This window comes from Cupressus sempervirens, chromosome 9 (genome assembly GCF_028749045.1).
Source record: "Cupressus sempervirens isolate cs-2001-9-10 chromosome 9, ASM2874904v1, whole genome shotgun sequence".
NCBI lineage: Eukaryota > Viridiplantae > Streptophyta > Pinopsida > Cupressales > Cupressaceae > Cupressus > Cupressus sempervirens.
The window spans coordinates 550,277,105-550,299,943 of record NC_143126.1 but is presented as its reverse complement, the minus strand read 5'-3'; the positions used below and the strand labels follow the sequence as shown (position 1 = coordinate 550,299,943).

At 34.3% G+C, this 22,839-nt stretch overlaps 1 protein-coding gene across 1 annotated transcript in view; it reads right to left on the bottom strand.

Moving 5' to 3' along the window:
* Positions 1–22,839, bottom strand: part of LOC149539820 (1,4-alpha-glucan-branching enzyme 2-2, chloroplastic/amyloplastic-like) — a 229,060-nt gene that overhangs the window by 156,800 nt on the left and 49,421 nt on the right. The window contains exon 8 of the mRNA XM_089801015.1: positions 1,091–1,171. Within this exon, the coding sequence (XP_089657141.1) occupies positions 1,091–1,171 (81 nt within the window). The remainder of the gene's footprint in view (positions 1–1,090; positions 1,172–22,839) is intronic.

Sequence of the window (22,839 nt, the reverse complement as noted above, 5' to 3'; positions counted from 1 at the left end):
CCCTCAATAATCTCAATTCTACATAAAAAATTACACAGGAAAAAAATTGCAATAGTTACAAATCACCACTAATAACAAATTTTTGCCTCTTAAAATGCTGGTGACCAGCGGCTTTAGCTAGTCATTTTCCCTTTCATTACATTTAATCCCAATAAAATCGTGAAGAGTCACTCAAACCATTCATTTTTCTTCTATAAATCTTTTTAATAAAAGGTGGGAACAACTCATTTTACAGCTTTTGTGGTTTCCAATTCTCTTAAACCGCAAAAATTTAATGCTTTGGAATGGCAAAGCTCTCATGAATGAGAATATGATAGCTCATTCTTCAAATATTGAAATTGATTTGGCAAGGTGTCCATCACAAGGTAGCATTAATTTTCCTTTATTCCAGGGAAATTGAGCATAGTTATCATTCCTATGGTATGGTATGAGTCTGCCAATCCTCAACCTCCTTCCACCTAGCTAGAATTTTTTTCTTATATTTTTGCCATCCCACTGCGTTCACCCACCCATTAGAATTTGAATTTGACTCAAACTATGCAAGCATATTTGCCTCGATAAATCAACTAAAACTAAACAATCATTTAAAATTTAATATTTTATTTATTTTTATTATTTAATAATTAAATACTACCATATTTGATATTCTTTATCAAAGCTTAAAATAAAAAATTTTCAATTTTCAATTTTCACACATGAAATGACAACACTTAGCTTCCCTACTACTACAAGATCTAAAATCCAAGGAGAGATAATAAATGACCTAACTGATCATATGACAAGTGATGAGTTTTGAAGAGTTTATTAAAGGACATCTAGTGTTACAGGTGTTTTAGTGAGAAGTCGTATAATACTAAAGCGTCTATAATCCCTGAATAAAATTACATTTAACCATGTTATAGATATAATGGGATGTTGCCCAAGATATTATGGGGACATATTTTATCATCATGGAACCACAATGAATGACATCTGGTAAGTGAAAGCCGTCTACAAATTATTACACAATCCAATGGTTGTTCATAAAACACCCAGAAACCATCAATTTAGACATTGACTTATTTTGATTAAAAGAGATGAAGAGATACACCTTCACACGAGATCCATGGGCAATTGGTGGAGATCCATCTGCATTGTTTGGTAAAAATATCTCCCATACTCCAAATTCATTCTGCCTCCATTGAGAAAATCACATATCAAATATCATCCAGAAAACAATCATATAACCTTAGGAACCATTCGTGAAAGTTTAAGCTCACACCATGTAAATCATGCTAGCACTTCATTTGAAAGCTATCAACAACGTATCATAAACTATAAATGGAATTCGTTACCCAATATTGAAACAGGGAACACCCATCAAAAACTCAGAAACTAAAGAACAAGATATTATTTACAAAAGATAAACAAGATAAATTGATTTTCTTATTTCATGTAAAATATAGAGAATACAAATAAAACAATACATTATTTATTATAAACATAAATCAATCATTTAAAATAACTGCATGGGAATTCTAAAACATTTTAGTTTCACCTAAGAGAGATTACATAAAATAAGAAGCCCCTAAAATAGGAGGTTGTTCTGTCATGAAGCATGGCCTATTATTTTAAAGGCAGCGCTAGTGTTTTTACCAAACCCACATTAGCATATAAATTAACAGAGAAACTCCCTGTGGAAAACTAAGGAAACAGAATGGCAAATGTGACTTGTCATGATTGCTAGAGATTTATAGCAGCTATCCAAGTGTAATGCAATTATGTTAGAATCGGGCAAAACCTCCAAATGTGTAGCTGATTGAGAACCATTGAGTAAAACTGAGAATTCACTTTGTCGATATGCATTAACCTCTGAAACAACATTTCCCCTTCACTTTGTTCTTTCCTTCCATTTCAATGATCACTATTGATTGGCTTACTTTTCTGTTAATATAAGCTTACAAAAATATTATTCCTTAAAATTTAAAAAGAAATCAAATTTGATTGTGTAGGAAATCCTGTACAAGAGAGACATAAAAAGACATGATATCACCACATATAGGACTATAGTATTTCAACACAGACAGACATGAACAAAGAGTCCAATAATTGCAATGCCTCATATCCCAACAGATTAATGGCTCCCTTTTTACGTGGATACTGGATTCACAGACACTATACTCATTGGCCTATCAACCTAACCCACAAGACCTTGACTTAATAATTCGTTCAAGACACAATCCTAACACATCATATACAGGTTATCTAAGATATGGTATAAAGCAGTTCGTCACATACCGTATCTAGCCCATTTGAAACATGGAAAGACTAATAACATCATACTGTTTAGCATATAAAAATCATAGTAATTCAACACCTAGAAACACAAAATATTGTGGGTGCAGTAAGCACCACAAATAATCAATCCAATATTCCCAATCACTCATATCCCAATAAGGGGATGCCTCAATTTTTAGGCATGTCCAAGACCATGTAATTCTTGACATATCCACCTTAACCACATGATCTTAATTTAATAATCTCTTCAAGCCACAATCATATCACATCATATCCAAATATCAAAGGCATGGTATGGGATCTTCTGTCGTATAGGTAAGTAGGTTAACTGACTCAAGCTACTCATCTTCAATGCTCACAAATTATCATGTCTGACCATATAGTATGGCTTTCAAAATGTATGATCAGGGTTGCAACTATGGAACATCATCACCCACTTGCCATTCATGCCACTTAATAAAATCATCATCAATATTCTAACAAACTGAACATTGAAAATAACTACTCGCATTGGACAGACAAAATTAGATTGTTGTCATCAAAAGATTCATCTCCCATTTTATGATTCAGCCATTGTAAACAAATAGTATCTTCTTCCCAGATATGTGAACATAAAGAAGCACAACTGCAAAGAATAACTCAAAACGGCCTAGCAGCATTTTCAATATCTTAGTACAATTTAAAAATTTATCACTCAACTAGAACCATGACCAGTACCACATTGATAGAATCATGCAAAGTTTGTAGTCATTGATGCAGAGAATCCTGCAAACAAGCTCAAACTTCTAGGATCCTGTTGATCCAAACAACTTTTTATCATCTAAAGGCATATTCCATCTCCTGTCAACAATCAATAAATAGCATCCATTGATCCAATCAGCATTTCACCTATTCAATCAGCCTTCATAATGGAACCATAACATACATGATAGGTTCCCCAATCCTATCAAAGGGAGCATTCAATCTTGCATACCCATCAACTTAACCAACAAATTAGTCAATAACTTTCAAGATCTATTTCACAAACACTCAATCCAAAATATTAACCTTCAGTATTCTTCCTGCAAGTCATTTTAAGTCCTTTCATCAATCTTGCAACATGTTCATCATGCTTTCAACAACACACACTTTCCAAGGTTCTCTTAAGGATTTAACTCTTTATGATATTGAGCCTTAATTTCCTACTATCTATTTTCTTCACACAATACCCTTCTAATCAAGAGAGTTCATTACCTTTAATGCTGATCACACATCAGTATAATTCTGATCAAATAATGGATTACCTTCATTACACCTGCTCCCCACATATTAATGCAGTCAATAAAATGTCATTTATTCTCTGTTCAAATCTTCATCAGTCAATCAAGGTTATTAGCCATGTTAATACAACCATACTCAAAACAACTTTATGATCAAACTCCTTCAGAATAGCAATGATTTAAAAATAATTTTGACTGTCATCGTCTTATCAATTTTCTAGACTCACACTCAGACTTGAATATCATCCAACATAGAACAAATTTGGAAAATCGTTCTGGTGAGGTTTCTGATTGTTAATTTTTGATGGATTTCTGCAATATCTTGCATTGCACTAATTGATTTCTTTTATCTGCAAGACATTGGATTGATCATTATATATAAAATAGTGACGAGACATGTCTCCTGTAGAGACATCTCTTACGACAAATCACTAACTAATTGTTATATCAAACTTAATCAAGTATATATATGTATATTTAATAATGTACATATACAATATTAAATAAATGTGTGTGTGTGTGTGTGTGTGTGTGTGTGTGTGTGTAATGCCAGCTTCTCCAAGATGCGATTTAATTACAATGGAATTAAATATATATAATATTAAATAGTTAAATATATAAATACAAATATAATGATAATATATAATCATAATAACATTGATAGATATGAATAATGAAAATAAAAGTAAAATCATAATAAAATAATAATAATCATTATAATTATAATTTCACTGATTAAATTAACTATGTAATTATTTACATTATTAGCAAAAGAGGATTAATCATAACATAATTATTAGTTTTATATATATATATATATATATATATATATATATATATATATATTAGTTTATTTATCCTTTACTATGAATAGTATTTTATATCACTCATCTATATATATATATAAAGTTCACAAATTAAAAAAATGAAATAATGACATCAAAATACTAAAACATACATGAGGATATGTTGACGGAAATAAACTAAAATACAGTAGGAATAGTTGTGGTTAGATAATTAGCAATTATCAAAATAAATAAGCAAAACATTTGCTAAGAGAATTAAATCTATTAAGAGACCCATGATAAACTGTCTTATGCAGGGCTGCGTCCCTTTGAGAAGAGGCGCTTCGTATAAAAAAAATAATAAACATGTCCCTTAGATGGAAGGAAACAAAACCGTATCAAAGGGGGAATAATAATAGAGGGAAGATATGACACAGAAATAAGGATATATATCAATGCAGCAAACACGTCTGGAATCTATGCTGAAATCAGTAGCAGATAAGTGAGGAAGAAAGGTATTAAAGAAAGGATATTAACAACGACCAAATCGGCCCCCTCGCAGGCAGCAAATAGGAAGATGGGAGAGAGCACATTCAACATTTTGATCCAGTAGAATCTTAAGACATCAACCATTGATTGAACTACATCCTGCTGGCTAGGTGGTCAGATGCTTGTAAATAAGGAAATAAGCAAAGATGATCATCATCTTTTGGAATAGAAAGATATATTGGGAGACAAGAACTTCTGAAGTGAACAGAACATCAGACATTTTACATATTGCAGATAACGTGGAAGCCCGCAAAGAGCAAACAAATAAGATAATTCTCTCAGCAAAGAGGAAGTGAGAAAGCAGAAGTAACATTCTATGAGAAGAATCCCAAGCTCGCACAAACTGAGAGCTCCAAGAGGAATTGTGGCAAAAACCTGATATTAAGATATCCTTATATCAGAGAAATTAATATCAGTTTAAAGTAATCTATAACGCCATTATTGGAACGTATAAGCACAAACAAAATTATTATTTTCTTGAGACTTCCATAGATCTAAGACATACAGATTAAATCTTTTTTATCAGAGAACATATATATATGATAAAGGAATGACAATAACCATTGTCAATACCAAAATATCAATCAAGTATTAAGATCACTTCAATATAAGCCAAAGTTAGTGTAAAGGTCATAATATTGCAAAAGGTCTACAATACAAGTCTACCAAAGTTGTTGATCTACAAACAAAGTGTTATAATGTTGTAAAGAGAAAGCATTTACGATAATTGCCCCTATTCTTCTGAGGTATCCAGCCAGGGACATTACAATATATATATGATTGATAACCATAATCATAGCAGAAAACAGAAGAGGAATAGTAATCAAATTCTCGAGGTTGATAGACCCCTTATGCATCTGATTTCATCGATAGAAAAATCCAACTAAAGCTTCAATTCATTTACACTCATCCCTCTTAGCTAGGAAGGATAATTTCTATCTGGATAAGCAATACAGTATGCTAATGTATTGTGAGAGAAGAATATTATCTCAATATGATATTTAAAGTTATGGTATATCCACAGATATCAAACGACATTTACCATAACAAATGTTACCTCACGGGATCATCGGGAGTACGGCATGTTCATGAATATCAACCATATGATATTCACCATACTCATTTTTTTGGTATGTGCATTAGCATCAACTCTCATGATGCCTACCAGAGAAGATATCTGCACATGGTGTCTTCACTGATACTACATCTCACAATATCCATGATGTCATATCTCAATAATATAACTTATAGTAGTTGCACACTACTTAGTTAATTACATAAGAGATATGCACTATCATGATCTCCATAGGCATCAGCCACAAGACATCCATTAGGATAGTAAGTTTTCATAGATATCACCTCACGCACTATCCACCATTATAGCAAGATTGTCACCTCACAATGATAGTAAGATGTACAAGTGTTCATCATTGAAAGATCGTCACCTTTTAGTGATGTTTATAAGGGCCCATAAGACTATAAAGTCATGGAGTCACACCCAAGACATCCATCATGAACCATATCAGAGGATGGATCCACTAGAGCTACTCCAAGAGGGTGGAACAAGGGCTTTCACATCAAACTTCTCTCACAAAGAAGAATGCATTAAAAGGAATTTCACTTTGAAGTTCTCCCTCACAAAGAACTCATTAGAAAGATATCAATCTGATGACCTTTTCGTCCAAGATGGCTTTTGATAACTATCAAACTCCCTCTGAATTTGATATCAATCTTCTGACCTCCTCGTCAAAAGGTTGCCTCTGATGAAGTGTCAAACTCCCTTTGAATTTAGTATCAACCTTTTGACCTTCTGGCAGAAAGTCCTATCATGCTCCTTGGTCCAATAAGTATCCATCTATCTAGGAATGTCATTGTCAAGATATTGACATAAAGGCCTTCAAACCTACATACATAGAACTTCGTCCCATGAATCATAGTCCTGTGATTGTCATGGTTTTCCCAATCATCAAGAAACCATCTCAACATGGTCTACTCCCTGTGAGCCAATATGTTCAAGATCTTCAACAATCAATGCAAGAAAATCCTCTAGTTTCTTCCTCTGTCTATAATGTCCCAATTTTTGGCGAGCACCTACAATGGATTGAATCAGTTCATTATAGTGACCCTTGTGAGCTAATAGAGTGATTTGGGGGTCTCAACTACAAACTTACTATTTTTAGCAAGTCAAATTCAAGCAGTTTCCATATTTGGCAGTGCAGAAGGTGGCGCTGGCAGTTGGTCATCACCTGCATTGGGTGGCGCTATTTATTGCTTGGATTCATATTTATTAGTTATTTATTAAAGTTCCATTATTAGTTCCTACCTTATCTATAAGGCAAGGAACTAATTTTATCAATTGTGGATCTTAGTTTTTATAATCAAAATCTCCTTTTGCTAAAATTCAAAAATAGATATATTTTTTAATTCATAAATTTCTTATTTCTAATTGGCTGAATGGAATTTTCCTAGGGGTAATATTGATTTATTGATACAAAAAATTACCAAAATTAAAATTCTAAAAACTTCCAAGCTTCTGAAGAGAGTTGCCATGTTTCTCTTCTTCCGAAAAAAAAAGGCAAAACCTCAACAAAGCCCGTGACTGTACAGATGAGACCAACCGCCTACGGTTACTCGAACCCCACACCTATAATACAAAGCTGACACTGACTTTAGCTTCTAGTCGGTCATCCGTAGTGGCATCCCACATACTCTTCCTACCATTGTTGTAGCTTCAATTTCTGCGGGAGCAAGCCCTCAAACACATCAAAGGCACCAATAGCGGCTTACAGAGGGACCACCCATTAATTTTGTTTTGCCTATTTTGGGCCTCTACCTAGTGACAACAAAGGCAAAGAAAGCAAGCTTTTTAGCTTTAAAAAAAATCTCTAAGCTTTCCATTAACTGATCAGATAAATGTTTAATGATTTTATATTCGGCCGATGTTTGATCAGTTATCAATCTCTACCTGGCAATGTCTGGAGTTTTTTGGGCAATGCATGGACTAAATATCATTTATAATTTAAGAAGATAACATTTATTATATTATCAAAACCAAATATTCGCAATGCTCATCTTTGCATTTAAATATGTTTTAGGAAATTGTGATTTGTGATATGTTGGAGCACATCCACAATAATAAAAACTATATTTTACAAGAAATACTTATTAATCCATTTTTCATTCTATTTTTAAAATATAAACCACTAACAACACAAGGCAGGGATTCAAGCTCTTCTAGAGCTCTTGTTATAATAGCACTTTATTATAATAATGTTATAAAATGATGTTGTTTTGGTGAACCATCCTAAGTAAAGTTGCTTTTGGGAAACTCTGTGCCAATGGGGGTTATAAATATGAGCCCATTTGATGGGAAAGGTATTTGATTATATATTTTCTTTTGTTGTCTTGGTCACATTTCTAAGGTTCTGATTTTTAATACCCTTGTTGAGGTATAAGGGTTTGGAGTTTTGAGTTGTGCATTGATTCCACAACTGAAGTATTGTCGATCAATTTCTGAGATATTGCATCTTCCATTTCTGTGAATTTCATTGCTTGGAAGAAGTCTTTGGTGGTTAGAAATTGGTAAAAGTCTAAAATTGTGGTCTTCCATTCCTATAGTTGTATCTTGGAGGACATTGCTTTGTTGAAGGAAAAACATATTTTTGCAATTGTGGAGTTGCTCTCGCTGGATTTGTGTATGAGAAATTGGTGTCTAAGTGTCTAGCATTAACATGGTTGTTTTCCTTGCAAAGAGATTACAGCTTGCCTGCAGATTTGTGTGCCTAAATAACTAGACATTAGATATGGGGAATGGATGTAATTTGATATGCACCTACAGGTAATCAATCTGCCTATTACTCCTAGCACCATGCTCCTAATCATGGCATTATAAAAGGGAGAAAGTCTGGTGTTTGATCAAGCTTGTAGCTAGGTGATTGGAATTACTTGTCCAACATTAAAGATACCTGTGCATAGCCAGACCTGTTCTTGCTATTTGCATTGGCGGTTGGGACTATTTCTTTAGCACCATCGTGGCAGGATTTTGACGTCCACCTGGAAACATTCAGCGTGAGGGAAATTTCCTACCATTGGCCATTCATTTGCTACATATTGGGCCCCTTATATTTTCTAAAATTGACGCCAATGACAGTGTCAGTATTGGTTCGGGCATCACAGCCTTAGCATGAGCATAGATAAATGCCAACTTCAGCAAATATGACCAAATCATGAGGGAAGCTGTGAAGTTTGTGTTTGGCATTGGAATTGTAACTACAAAATCAGGTTCATATGTGTCTGTTATGTAATTCTAAATTATTTACTTGTAAGGATGCTTATTGTTGCATAATTGAGATAATTGCCTATTAAGTAGTTCATAAATATCAGAATTTGTTTCAAAATTATCTCTATTGTTTCGTTCAAATATGTAACTCCATTTTTCAAAACAAAAAAAAAAAACCAAAGAAATTCAAAGTCTTGAACACAAGTAAAGAGAAGATAAATATTGCAATCTATCAATACGGTCAGTGAAGTTGTCTGCCAAGTGTTTGATGAAATGCAAAACATCTAAATAAGTGGTGTTGTTAGAGCTATAACCCAACACTGTCACGGAACTATGCCCTACTCGCATAGTCTCAATCATGGAAGAGACCTTGCTCCAAGAGCCTCTTATCATCTGACATGATAAACATGCGTGTGAAGGATCTTGATCCAAGACCATCTTGTACCTACTATCATAAGAACAACCCCTAGACTAGACAATTATATGACCATCTGGATATTCGAACAAAATTTCCTCGCAGTCTACTCCCTCTCAATGGAAGAGCCCCCTTTGTCTTGACTTTCTTTCATAATCCTAGATGTTATCATCACTAACACAAGTGCTTCAGCAACATTCCTATTGCACCATTCTTCTTTTCCAGCAAGATCATCCTCAAGGGCCAAAGAAAAGAAGACAAATAGCTCATTTAGTACATATAGGATTACAAAAAGGAGATGAACTTTGTGGATTTCATCTTCAAACCCTAAATATGATTAATTGTGGGAAATGAGACCATTGATGTATAACATTGTACTCAAGAGAGAATACTTATCCCATTATTCTGGAGCAAACACTCATCAACATCCTTCCACTTCTTTCTGAGTATCAATCTTCTTCGAAGTTCTAGTTTGGTCCTTTCATCCAATACAGGTCAAAACATTCATTAAGCTTACCAATAGAAACAAATATGTCTTACCATTTGTTTAAACCCATTTAGGGTATACCAAAGTCTTGATGGAGAATGCTTGTGCCACAGGAATGAATCCGCAGCTCATACTTCGAACTATGTTCATCAAAGAGAGACTCATAGATGGTTCAAATGAATTCTCAAAAACTTCATCGACCTCTCACAATAACTCAAGTTTCCTTTGATCATGTACAGGTATTTGTTTGATCTGCAATATGTTCTTCCATGGCTTCCCTTTGCAAATTGGATTGAAGCCTCGTTGACACTTGTCATGCCACCTTCCCACCCACAAAAAATTGCAGACTGTTGTCCTCAATTTTGGCTTCACAAAATTGGGCCAACCCTATGTAATTTTCTTATGGATTCATAGGTGCATCCTCTTTGTTTTAATGTGTCAATAATGTGTCATGGAACACTTCGTTATCCCTAAATTAAACTCTATGTAATCCTATCTTTGCAATCTTTTTGATGGTTTATGTCAAGTCAAATCCCAAATTGTTTGCTAGTAAGAGTTTTTCTTCTTTGACTACAAACACTAGATTTTTGGCAACCTTTTGCGTCTTTTCTTTGTTTTTCTTTGTGTTGTAAATAGTTTTTAGTCTTGTTTTTTCTTTAGGCAAATAGACCTTGGAATTCCGATTGTTTCGAGCTAACTTCGATCGAAATCAAAGTTGTCTAGCTCAAGTTATAAGGGAAAAAGTGGGGTTTTTCAGGACAACTACATATTTCGATTAAAAAACCTCATAAAAGGGGGTTTTTTATTGGTAAAAGCATGATATAAAATTATACTTAATATCAAAAGTGAATTTTGTGATCCATTTTCAAATTTCAACTCATTGTGAATTGATTTGACAATAGTTTTTAATGTTTTATAAAAATAGCCTATTTCAAGTCTATTTTCATGTTACTTTATTGAAAACTATAGTTAGATATTAAATTTAATTATATAGGACATTTTAAATGCATTTAAGTGGAGTTTTTATTATTTATTGCATATATAAACATGCAAATCACTATATGAAAACCCACTTCCAATAAATTGTAAGTCCAAACATCATTAAACTGCAGTTTTTAAATGCAATAAAACATTTTAATGTGTATAATGGCTTTTTAATATGCTTTTACATATTTACAACTTATTAAATCAATATAAGTGGAGATTTTGAACCCATTTACACATGTTGCACATATAAGTTCATTTTAATGTTTTAATGCAATTGAGTTTTTCATACCTATTGCATATGCATTTTTAAAATTGCCACTTAAGTGGACTTTTGAGATCAATTTACATGTTATTATAATAGGCAAATACATGTTTTAAGTGAATTTTCATATGTTTTTTGTAAAAGAAAACTCATTTCTATGAGCCAAAATTAGAAGTGGCAAATTTTGACCCCATTACATGTGATTTAAATTCTAAAACAACAAGTATATGCATTGAAAAATCCCATTTTTCAGTTAAAGATCATTATGGTGATTTTTTATGCAATAACATGTAGTTTTAAACATGTTTTTCACTTCTAAAAATGTGTTTAAGCAATAGTGGCAATTTTAGACCCATTTGCATATCATTTAAACATGAAAATGGGTCTAAAAACCCATTTTATGGCTTGTAGTGCATTAAAATTCAAAGTGGGGATTTTTCCAGCTATTGCATATGTTTTGAATATGCAAATGCAACCAAAAAGTGTGTCTTACTTCATAATGAGGCTTTTTTATCAAACACCTTGTGGCGTATTTAAGCCCAAAAACACATGTTTTTGGCTCTCAAAACTTCACTTTTTTTGGTGTATTTCTCCAAAAACGGATTTTGAAGTCTTCAAATACTCATATCTTGAGCAATACTTGGTCATTTTTTATGATCTATGGGTCATTTTTGCCTAAAATCCCCGAAGAACACATTGGGCTACTCCAAAGAGAGTTGAGTGTTTTCTTCATCTTTCAACCCATATAGGGCACATTTTTGCTCAAAAATGCCCTAGTTTTGAGTAATTTGCACCACCATTAAAACAGCAAGTGTTTTGATAAAAGTAAGTTAGAAAGCATTTCCTATCTTTCCTACCTTGCATTCAAGTCTTTTAAATCACTTGATATGCTTTGGATGCCATTTTCCAAATTCTTTGCATGTTGCACATTGCTTGGTCAAAATGGTTGGTAAAATAATGAAATTTTTTGCTCTAACTTCCTATACTTGGCAAGCTACGAATTTTGTCTCATCTCTTGCAAGAATCGAGTCAAGATCTAACACTTCATCTTGTAATCTTTCTAAATCCAAGAAATCTCTTTGATTGCATTTACAGATTTTTCACAAGTTCTTAAAACGACTTCTTCTCTTGCCTCTTGATAAAAGGGTGTAATTCCTTGTTATTTTTCATAAGGCTTTTGTTGTATATATTTGTTATATTGTATGTAAGTCTCGTTTCCATTTTCAGATTTGCATTTGTTTTGTAAGTCAAGTTGCTTCTTCTATTCTTCCGTCTACTTCTTCAAGTTGAATATGCAAGGTCCCATTTATTTGCATATGCAATTCGGGTAAAATCTCGTTCTAATATGGAAGCAAGTCCCTTATTTTCCCTCATGAGAATGCAAGCGTAATTCCAACCAATATGCATTCCATGAACCTCCATATGGCTGCCCCATTGTTGAAAAATAATTTCCCACATGCTTGTTGGATACACAGCATGACTTATGCCTATTAAAGCATGCTATGTTTCTATTTCATTACACTTTACTCCTCATTTACAAATTTTTTAAAGCTCGCTGTCCGCATATGCAATCCACTGCCAAAAACCTGTTTTTTGGCTTTTCTAGCTATTTTTGAGCCATTCTGAGCTTAACCCGTTTGCTCATTCGTTGTTTGCAATCATCCCAACACCTTCCCAATTCATACTTTGCCCAAATCTATGTTTTTACACATCAAAAGCAAGAAATAGACCCATTTATGCTTGAAAGAACATACATTGATTTTTCTAGAAGCTCAATAACAACAACATGCATTATCCCAAACATGCAAAGAATAAAGAGGAACACAAAGCAAGAGCAATCACATAATGGAGCTTACAAAGAATGAGAAAATTATTTAATGCATAAAATATTTTCAAAATGGAGATGAAAAGAAAAAAATGTGTTTTTCAAGAGACAATCACCATTACACTATAGAGCAAGCAAGGATGCAAGTTCATGTTCCAGTTCAAGAGCTTCCACCAAACCCAAGCACGTTGACCATTGAGCATCCTATAGCAACATGAAGACAGAAAAAGGATGATGTGATAAAAGTCATGGCTTATTAGGCACTTGGATTATTTTCATCATGTATCATGTATTTGTAATTGACATACTACATATAATGGAAAAACGAGATGTAATTGCATGTGATAGTATCACATGCAAAATTGTAACATGTAATCAAGTTGCAATCGCATTAGGTATGCAACTTTGAGTAAGCCAAATCAATTAGTTAGAAGTTGGTTAGAAAATAAGTCAACGTGGTTGAGGCTTTCCCCTTTTCCCTCCAAGTTAGAAGTTAGTTAGAAAATAAGTCAACATGGTTGAGCATTTCCCCTTTTCCCTCCACCTTTCTATCTCCTATCTTCCTATATAAAGGAGAGAGCTAATTATAAATAATCATCTTTTGGCAAGGCAAGAAAATTCTGTCAATTTATATGTGCACTCTAAGACTTTGTGCTTGGATGTAAATCTAAATTGCTATCAATAAAAGAGGCAACTTGCTTTCAAACTTTGTGTTTATTCAAGGTATTATGTGACTACATTTTCTAGATATCGATTGTGAGTTTTGGAGCTTTGATCAACAGGGGTTTGAATTTAATTGTGCAGACTTTGAGCTGCCTATTGCATTCAGAGTCAATTTGAACTTTTGAAGACTTTGTGTTATACGAGAACAAGTTGTAATAGATGGTAGTGGCTGTAATCACTTAGAGTTGAAGACTTTGGACTTCAATTGTAAGTGTTTTTATTGAAATTGAAGGTATCCAATACGAGACTTTGTGCCTTACTGGTTATCCTACTTGAATCTTCATTCGAGACAACTATAGGCGACTTTGGGATGTTGTTTTTGTTTCACAAAATATATAAAGTAAACTGCTGCCCCTGGTGTTCTTACATCAATTCCAAGGTCACTAGTATTATCATCGCAATAAGGCACTTTTTGTTAAGTTGGAAAGTTAGAGTTGTATGCAATCATTCTTGAAAAAAAAAAAAAGAATTGATCAAGAGAACCATCCCTTTTGTAATTTCAGTTAAGTTCCTAATGAAGCCACCTATAGTAAGAAGGGAGATCCCCTATAGTTGAGAGAATAGAGAAATCTCATGAAATCTTGCCTAAAGTCACAATTTTGTAAGTCGTAGTCAATGACGTATAAAATTTTTAGCCAACACAAACAAACAAGTACTTTCTTTCTTTAAACTTCATCCACAAATGCTAGTGGAAACATTATTTAGCTAGACTCTGTTAGGGTCTATTGTTCATGATAGAAGAGAAGCCTAAATTTTAGGCAACCAAAACTCCTTCCTCCAAGCAAGTGATAGTGCCATCTTATTTTACAGTGTACTATGTAGTGTTTCGTTCCTGGGTTGTATGTTTCGTAGTATCAAAGACTTAGAAGTAAGTTTCATAAACCATGAAATGTAATCAACTGATGACCATACATATGAGGTGTGTTGGTCATACAATAATGTTGGGGTTGATCGTACAGTGGAAATCAAGGGAAAATGCCTAGTCCTACGGTGAAGGGTGACCATACAATGAAGGATGTGCTACACGGCCTCAGGGTGGAGTTGTCTGGATCGTCCGTAGGGTGAGGAGGGATGTTTGTCGTACGGCCTGAGAGGGATCTCCGCACGGTAGCCAAGGTGGTGTAATGAAACCGTACAGTGGTAGGATGTTATGGGTGTGTGGAACGGGGTATTGAAGGGAGTAATGGAGAGGGGTTTATGGCGTACAGAAGGAATGTGTACAATTCAAGTCTTACAAATAAATGCAAAGATTTTATAATTACCTTTGGTCTACCAAATCAAATAAGCAATGAAGATTGAATATGCACAAAACATCAATTAGGAACCAAGAAGAGATTGTAGTTGCAAATAGTGATGGTGCTCCAACTAGCCAGATCTGAGATAAGTTATACATTGACGGAATAAGGTCAAGGTTGAATCCCACAGAAACCGGAATAGCCAAGTAGGAAAGGTCTTTCACTTTTGAAATGGCGAAAAACAGAGAATTCCAACAGGAATTCGAAGTACCAAGAAAGAATAATCCAAACCACATACCAACCACTACCTACATGTCTTGCTTAAATACTCTTAAGAGGAACTCCTAAGGGTTTCCAAAGACAACCAACGGCAACACCTCTAGAAATAATTAAAATTAAAATGGGTCCGAGATATACTAAATCAATCGGCCCACAAACAATGATTTGATTATTTATTTATTTTATGACAGGAACATTACATAATGAGGCTTTACAAGATTGTCCAAGGCCTCTTGATGATTTTGATAATTAATCAACACTTCATTGTTGTCGTTTAGCTATCATTTCCTTGCATACCATCTTGCAACATACTTACCATACTCTCAACTAATATGATATTACCATATTGAAGAAGTCTTCTTCCAACTACAACAGACGCATAGGATGGAAATTCCTCTTGAGTTGCATGTTGACCATGTTCTGACAACAAGTGTCACTTGTTGTGTCTTCTCACAACAGAAATATTTTTCACTAGTGCAAGAGAATTTCTAAAATGTCATGAAATATTATGCAAATTACTACTGAAAGATGAATGTCAACGTTCATTGGCACCCTTAGAGCCCTCCAAACAAATGGCTTGATGTGTGAGAGTCGCACTTATCCAAGTCTCAACATGAATCCTTTCTTTTATGTCAAATGGTTGTCATGTCATTATAAATATTCCACTAGTAGACGACTGGGAAGATTATACAAAGTAATATTCCTTTGGTCGATGCCTCTCCCTATTGTTGGTTCTATATGTGGCTAGCATATAGAGTCTCCTTGTATTCAATGAGAAAGTATTCCTGAGTATGCTCTGATATTAATATTGGACAACTCCTACTGAATGCTTATTCGTGCTTTCTGAAGTCTTATCTATGCTAAGTTAGAGGTATCGCTCCTCCTCCAATGAATCATGAATATTCTTGATAAATCTCTCATGCCTTGCAATTTTGTTTTGTTCTATGGCTTCCTTACATATAGTCGGGGTTGTAATTATTTCCCCTTTGAGTGGTCCCTCTGTTTGTATGGATAGTATGGGACATACAAAATAATGGATTTGGATATTGCATATCCATGAGTTTCCCATACTTTGCAACCATTCAACTTTGGCAAATCCCCCTTCTCTTTGGATACAACACTTTCCCATGTACTCATGTGTTCACACTAAGCAAAGATTAATTAAGGGGTTCAACCTATGTTATATTACAGTCTTCCTCTATAGTCCTTTGTGGTTATTATTGTTGATCAATTATAACTGTTTACCAATCCCCTTAATTACTGGTTGCTCAATACACAATTGTCATCTATGATGATAAAATTACATGTTTATTTTAATTTCCCAAACTTAACTGATATTTTTTTATAGATCATTGTTTTCGGAAACAAGAACCAACTCAATATCTTCTTTCCTGGTGAATATATTCCCATATATATGTTCATGGTCATTCATCAGTTCAGTCTATAAACATAAGTGTATATAGATGCGCTAAATAGGCATTCGTGACCTACAAAACTAGTCTAAATTGGTAAATTTGACAATGGTCTACCAGCAAATTTATTCCAGCACATTTCTCTCGATAATACAATCGCAAAATTGTTGGAATTTTTTCTGCAACAAATTTGATGGCACACCCAAGCTTACCCCCGTATCTAGCAGACAATAATTTCTTCACAGTTTTGTCCAATTCCTTAAAAGCAGAACTGCTGAAAAATTTATCCATCACACAGACAAGACAACTCACCTGATTAACTGCATCTCTTCTTCCTCCAGCTATTTCACCATTTCTAGCATATCTTTCAACTTGGTAAAGATAGTTTGATAGTGAGAAATTCTGCTCCCTTGATTTTTGTGACAGAATACTTCCTTTCAGATATAACATACAAATCGTTCTCTCACTAAAGATAAGGCACAAGAAACAAACTCTGCTCTGATAGCATGTTAAATTTTGATGGGTTACTGCAATATCTTGCATTGTACTAATTGATTTCTGTTTTTTTTGCGAGACATTAGATTGATCATTATATATATAATAGTGAGGAGACATGTCTCATGGCCAACCACTAACTAATCGTTATATCAAACTTAATCAAGTATGCATACATACATACAATACACACACACATACACACACAGACACATACATACATACATACATACATACACACAATTGATAACCATGATCATAGCAAAATACAGAAGAGAGATAGTAGTCATAGGCTCAAGGCTGATAAGCGGCTTATACATCTGATTTCTTATGCATTTGATTTAATCGATAAGGATAATCCATTTAATCTTTTGCTTCTGGATTTGATTGTGTTCGTTTTTTTAGCATCAACGTTTCGGATCACACTCTGTGATCCATCATCAAGATGAGAGAATGCAAGAGAATGCAGGAAAACTTTTTTTCTTGCATTCTCTCATCCTGATGATGGATCACAAAGTGTGATCCAAAAAGTTGATCCTAAAAAAACAAACACAATCAAATCCAGAAGCAAAAGATTAAAAAGTCTAATGGATTGTGGAAACCTAATCAGATTGAAGGATAATCCAACCAAAGCTACAACTTATTAACACCGATACTTAAGTTCCTAGAAACATATCCAAAATTTAAGAAAATCCAACAGTGCCATCAAAAGTTACAGCCCCCACAACAAGACTTATATTTCTGTCAAAGAAATCTCAGAAAATTCATGGTTACAGGCTACTAAGGTATCAAATGTCTTTCATACAACTGAATCAATCTATATGAAACCAGAGACATTTGAAAGGGGGGTCATTGTACTGCAGAATGTCAGAAGATCTCGAAATTTGAATGGTTAAAACTTCAGATAATCAAAACACTTTGCAAACAGATCTGTATATTAGGGTTTCCTGGCAGATTTTACAAAAATGAGTGGATCTCTTACTGTATTCCACAGCTAACCTTGCAAATTAGTTCAAATCAAAGATAATTCTCTCTTTACATTCTCAAATCAATTTTACAGTGGATTCAATCCATTTATTATGGAAAAGAAACTCTAAGATAGAGCAAAACATGACTATGTAATAGGATAATCAACCAAATCTGTACTAAACACACAAAAATCCTCATTAAAATTTCATATGAATACATTAGATAGATTGTAAATGGAGTTCCGTCTCCATTCCTTGCTTCCCAAACTCCAAAACGGATTTATACAAGCCAACACATGACTGTCCTTATTGTTTCCTGCATGAAATATGTGGACAGTCAGAGGTGCTTTTTTTCATACTTGTTTTTGCACCTCCAAACTGGCCTCCATTCCCCTAGATCCGACCATCACAATCATTTATGATGCATTTTATGGTTTCAGACTGCTCCAACTACATTTGGACTGACTAACCACCCTTTACAATATTTTGCAACTTTAGCTGCTTTTTGATTGGCGTACTCCACGAAATCTATTTAACTACCTGATATGGGAGCACAAGCCTTACAGCTAAACCTCTTTAGCTAAGAGCCAAGGACTAAGGGGTATCCATTCCACCAAATTTGACCGGGGCACAATCTCGGCCTCATCCCTTTTCAATGTCAGAGCCTTACACTCAGCAAGACTTGATCCCTGGTGGGCTCTTTAAGAACCTTTAAACTACACCAGTAGACCAAGGACTCATTGATAACTTCAGCAACTATTAATAAGGTGTATTTTACAACTTTTAGCACTTTTACACAAATGACCTTGAAACCTTGTGTAGACACCTTTTAACAAATCAGAATGGACTATTTATGAGATTTTACAGCTTATTTACCCTCTCATGGGCTTGTTTACACGATTTGACCTCATGGACCAACTTAGGACATCAATAGGACAATGTGACAACTTTTACAAATGGTATTACACAGCTTTGTAGAATAACTTGTTATGACTTGAAACATATTCAAAAATGATTTAAATAGAATCAAATTGATCATGTTAGGATCTTTAATCTCCTGGTGCCTAGGTGCTTTTGCACCAGTCATGAAAACCCGATATTGACTACACGACTCGAGACCTGACTAAATTCGCATGACTCGCCACAACTAACTTTACTGTAACTAACAAGACAAACAACCCCACCATCAATCTTGTTCATCAATTCTTCTAATTTATCAATGAATAACCCAAACAAAGTAGAGGGGAGTGAGCAACCTGATTTCACAACAATATCACTTCCAAATCATTCTGAATTTCCACAGCTTGTGTTGAATTTAGCTCACACTTGCTCATAAAACCTATGAATTTCCCCTTTATTCTCATCGAGGACCCCAGATTCTTCCATCTTGTTCCAAAATTGTCTCAAGGCACCATGTCCACACAAATAAAAATCAACAATACAACAAAAGCCTCTACACCTTAGGTGTCCCGATTGTTTTCACTCAAGCACCTAAGAGTGATACAATGATCAATAGTGGAGTGCTTTGGTTTGAAGCTTTCAAATCCTTTTCCTCTTTTCAATCATAATACTGTTGTCATTTGACTAACTATTAAAATATGCTTTTGAGGCAAGATGTGAAGATCTTTACTTCCCATTTTTAATACTCTACTTGCAGCCCATTTGTATCTTGCTCTTTACCCACTACAAAACTTTCCATGCCTTAAATGGCATATACAGGGCCTTACTCTATACTTCAATTTCAATTCAACTGATGAAAATCAAACATGTTAATTGCACCCAAATTTCAGATTCATCACTTGAATGACCATTTCTACAACATAAGAACATCTTCCAATACCATAAAGAGTTTCTTGTTCCAAAGGAACTTATTTATAAGTTTTTGGTAATATGCTTCCTTACTTCCTCATGGATGTTCTTAGGTGTTCTACAAATTCCTCAGCGTCAACACTACTTATCTCTCTTTTATCCTACTTCCTCGATTCAGAAGCATTTATGGGACTACTTCCATATTCAATCTCAAATGGTGATTTACCAATAGCCTTGTTGACAGAATTATTCTATGAAAATTCTGCATGTGGTAAAATTAAATCCTATCCTTTTGGCTTATCTCAAACCAAACATCTCAACAAATTCCCCAAACTCATATTCACCACTTTTGTTTGTCCATTAGTCTATGGATGATGTGATGAGCCAAACTTCAAATATGTCTTCAATTTCTTCCATAATGTGCACCATAAATACCCATGAAACTTAGTGTGTCAATCTGAAACTATGTTCTTTGGTAGACCATGCAGTCTCATGACTTCTCTAAAAAACAATTTTGCCACATAAACAACATCACTAGTCTTCCTGTAGGGAATGAAATGTGTTGTCTTTGAAAACCAATCAACCACCACAAAAATTGAATCAAGCCCTCGTTGAGTCCTTGGTAAACTAAGAACAAAATCCATGCTAACGTTCTCCCATGGCTTCTTTGGTACAAGTAATCACTAATACAACCCTGTATTCTACTTCACTCCTTTTGTCATCAAACATACTCTACAATTTTATACAAACTTCTTGACACCTTGTTGCAACTATGGCCAATAATAATTTTTGAGTTCCAAGCTTCGCCAAAATCAAGATCCTCTGGATATAAACTCTTGAGTTCCTTGAACCCAACCACCTCAATCTGCATCTCTATCATCAAAATTTGTTTCCTCCTTAGAGCATCTGTAACCCTATTAGACTTCCCATTCCTTTGTTTCAAAACAAATGTGTGCCTCTACAAAAACTCAATCATTTCAAATGCCTCCGATTCAATTTTCTTTGACTATTCAAATATTGCAAGGCTTGATGATCAGTATACAAAACAAACTCCTTAGGAAGAAGATAGTGTCTCCACAGCTTCAATGCCTGAACTATACCATAAGAAAATTGATTGTAAACAAAAAATATTTTCCTTTGGCAACATTTAATTTCTCACTGAAATAAGCAACGGGTCTACTTTTTGGCTCAAAACAACTCCTATTGCAGTACCACTAGCATTATAGTCTACCTAAAACATCTTATTAAAATCTAGAAGTGCTAAAACAGGATGTTCTATAACTTTTCATATCAACAAATTAAAACTCTTACCTGCTCCTATAGTTCACTTAAACTCTTTCCTATCCCTCTCATTGTTTCAACCAAGGGTCCACAAACACTGCTAAAACTTCTAACAAACTTTTTGTAAAAGCTAGCCAAACCATGGAATATCTTACCTTAGTAGCACTCCTTGACGTAGGTCATTAGCCTTCACTTTGTTAGGGTCTATTTATAGACCTTCCATTGAAACTACAAATCCCAAGTAAACTAACTCCTTCACAAAATAGCACTTTTTCAAATTAATCAGCAACTTTTCTTCCCTCAACTTCTCAAACACCCTATGAATATGCATTATATGTTCTTCCAATGTCTTACTAAAGACCAAAATATCATCTAGGTAAACAATGACAAACATACCCAAAAATTCCTTCAATACCTCATTCATGAGTCGCATGGAAGTGATCAATACATTGTTGAGCCCAAAAGGCATGACTAACCACTAATACAATCCTTTCTTTGTCTTGAAAGCAGTCTTCCACTCATCTCCTTCTCTTATCTGAATCTGATGATACCCACTCTTTAGCTCTATTTTTGGGTGATGCAAGATTATCCTTTAACCCAAGATGCTCCTACATCAATGATTATTGCATTAACAATGAACTCTTGAATAGAGTTTATACACACTAACTATAGTGTAGTCTAAAAAAGAATTTAACTAAGAAAAACTAAAAAGAAAGCCTAAATGACTATTAACTAAGGTTTTAGATGTCATGTCCCAAAAATTTAATGTAATAATTTAATTTAATTAATTAATTAAGTGGTCCCAGAAATTAAATAATATAATAAAAGGACCTTTAGTTAGTTACTTTAATTAGTTAATATAGGGCCCAAGTTAATAATATTTGCATTTGTGGTTCCAATTCATTTAGTATATCTTGGACCCATTTTTTATTTTAATTGTTTCCATAGATGTTGTCGTTGGCTATCTTTGTAAACCTTCAGGAGTTTCTCCGAAGGGTATTTAGGCACGACATGTAGGTAGTAGTTGTCATGCGATTTGGATTATTTCTTTGTACTGCAAATTCCTATTGGAGTTCAGTATTGTTCGACATTTCGGAAGTGAAAAATCTCCCCTACTTGGCTAATCCGGTTTCGGTGGGATTCAACCCTCACCCTACTCCGTCTCTATATTACTTGCTTAGATCTAACAATTCCATACACCATCTTTGTTTGCAAATACACATATCTATATATCTGTGATTGGATTTCAATATTTGTATTGGCATTAATTGCATTTCTAGCAAATATATTCACTTTGTTCTGGCATCTCAAAGTGTAGCTTAACCCATCACCCCGACGCCCCTCTGCAACTTCCGTACCCATCGGCACAACTCCTAGACTTCACCATACGGCTGCATTTCAAATCATACGGCTGCCTATGTTGCACACAAATCGTACGACCATTTGCATACAGTACGGCCATCTTGCTCCATACCGCACGACCATCTACAACTAGTCGTATGGACACCTCTC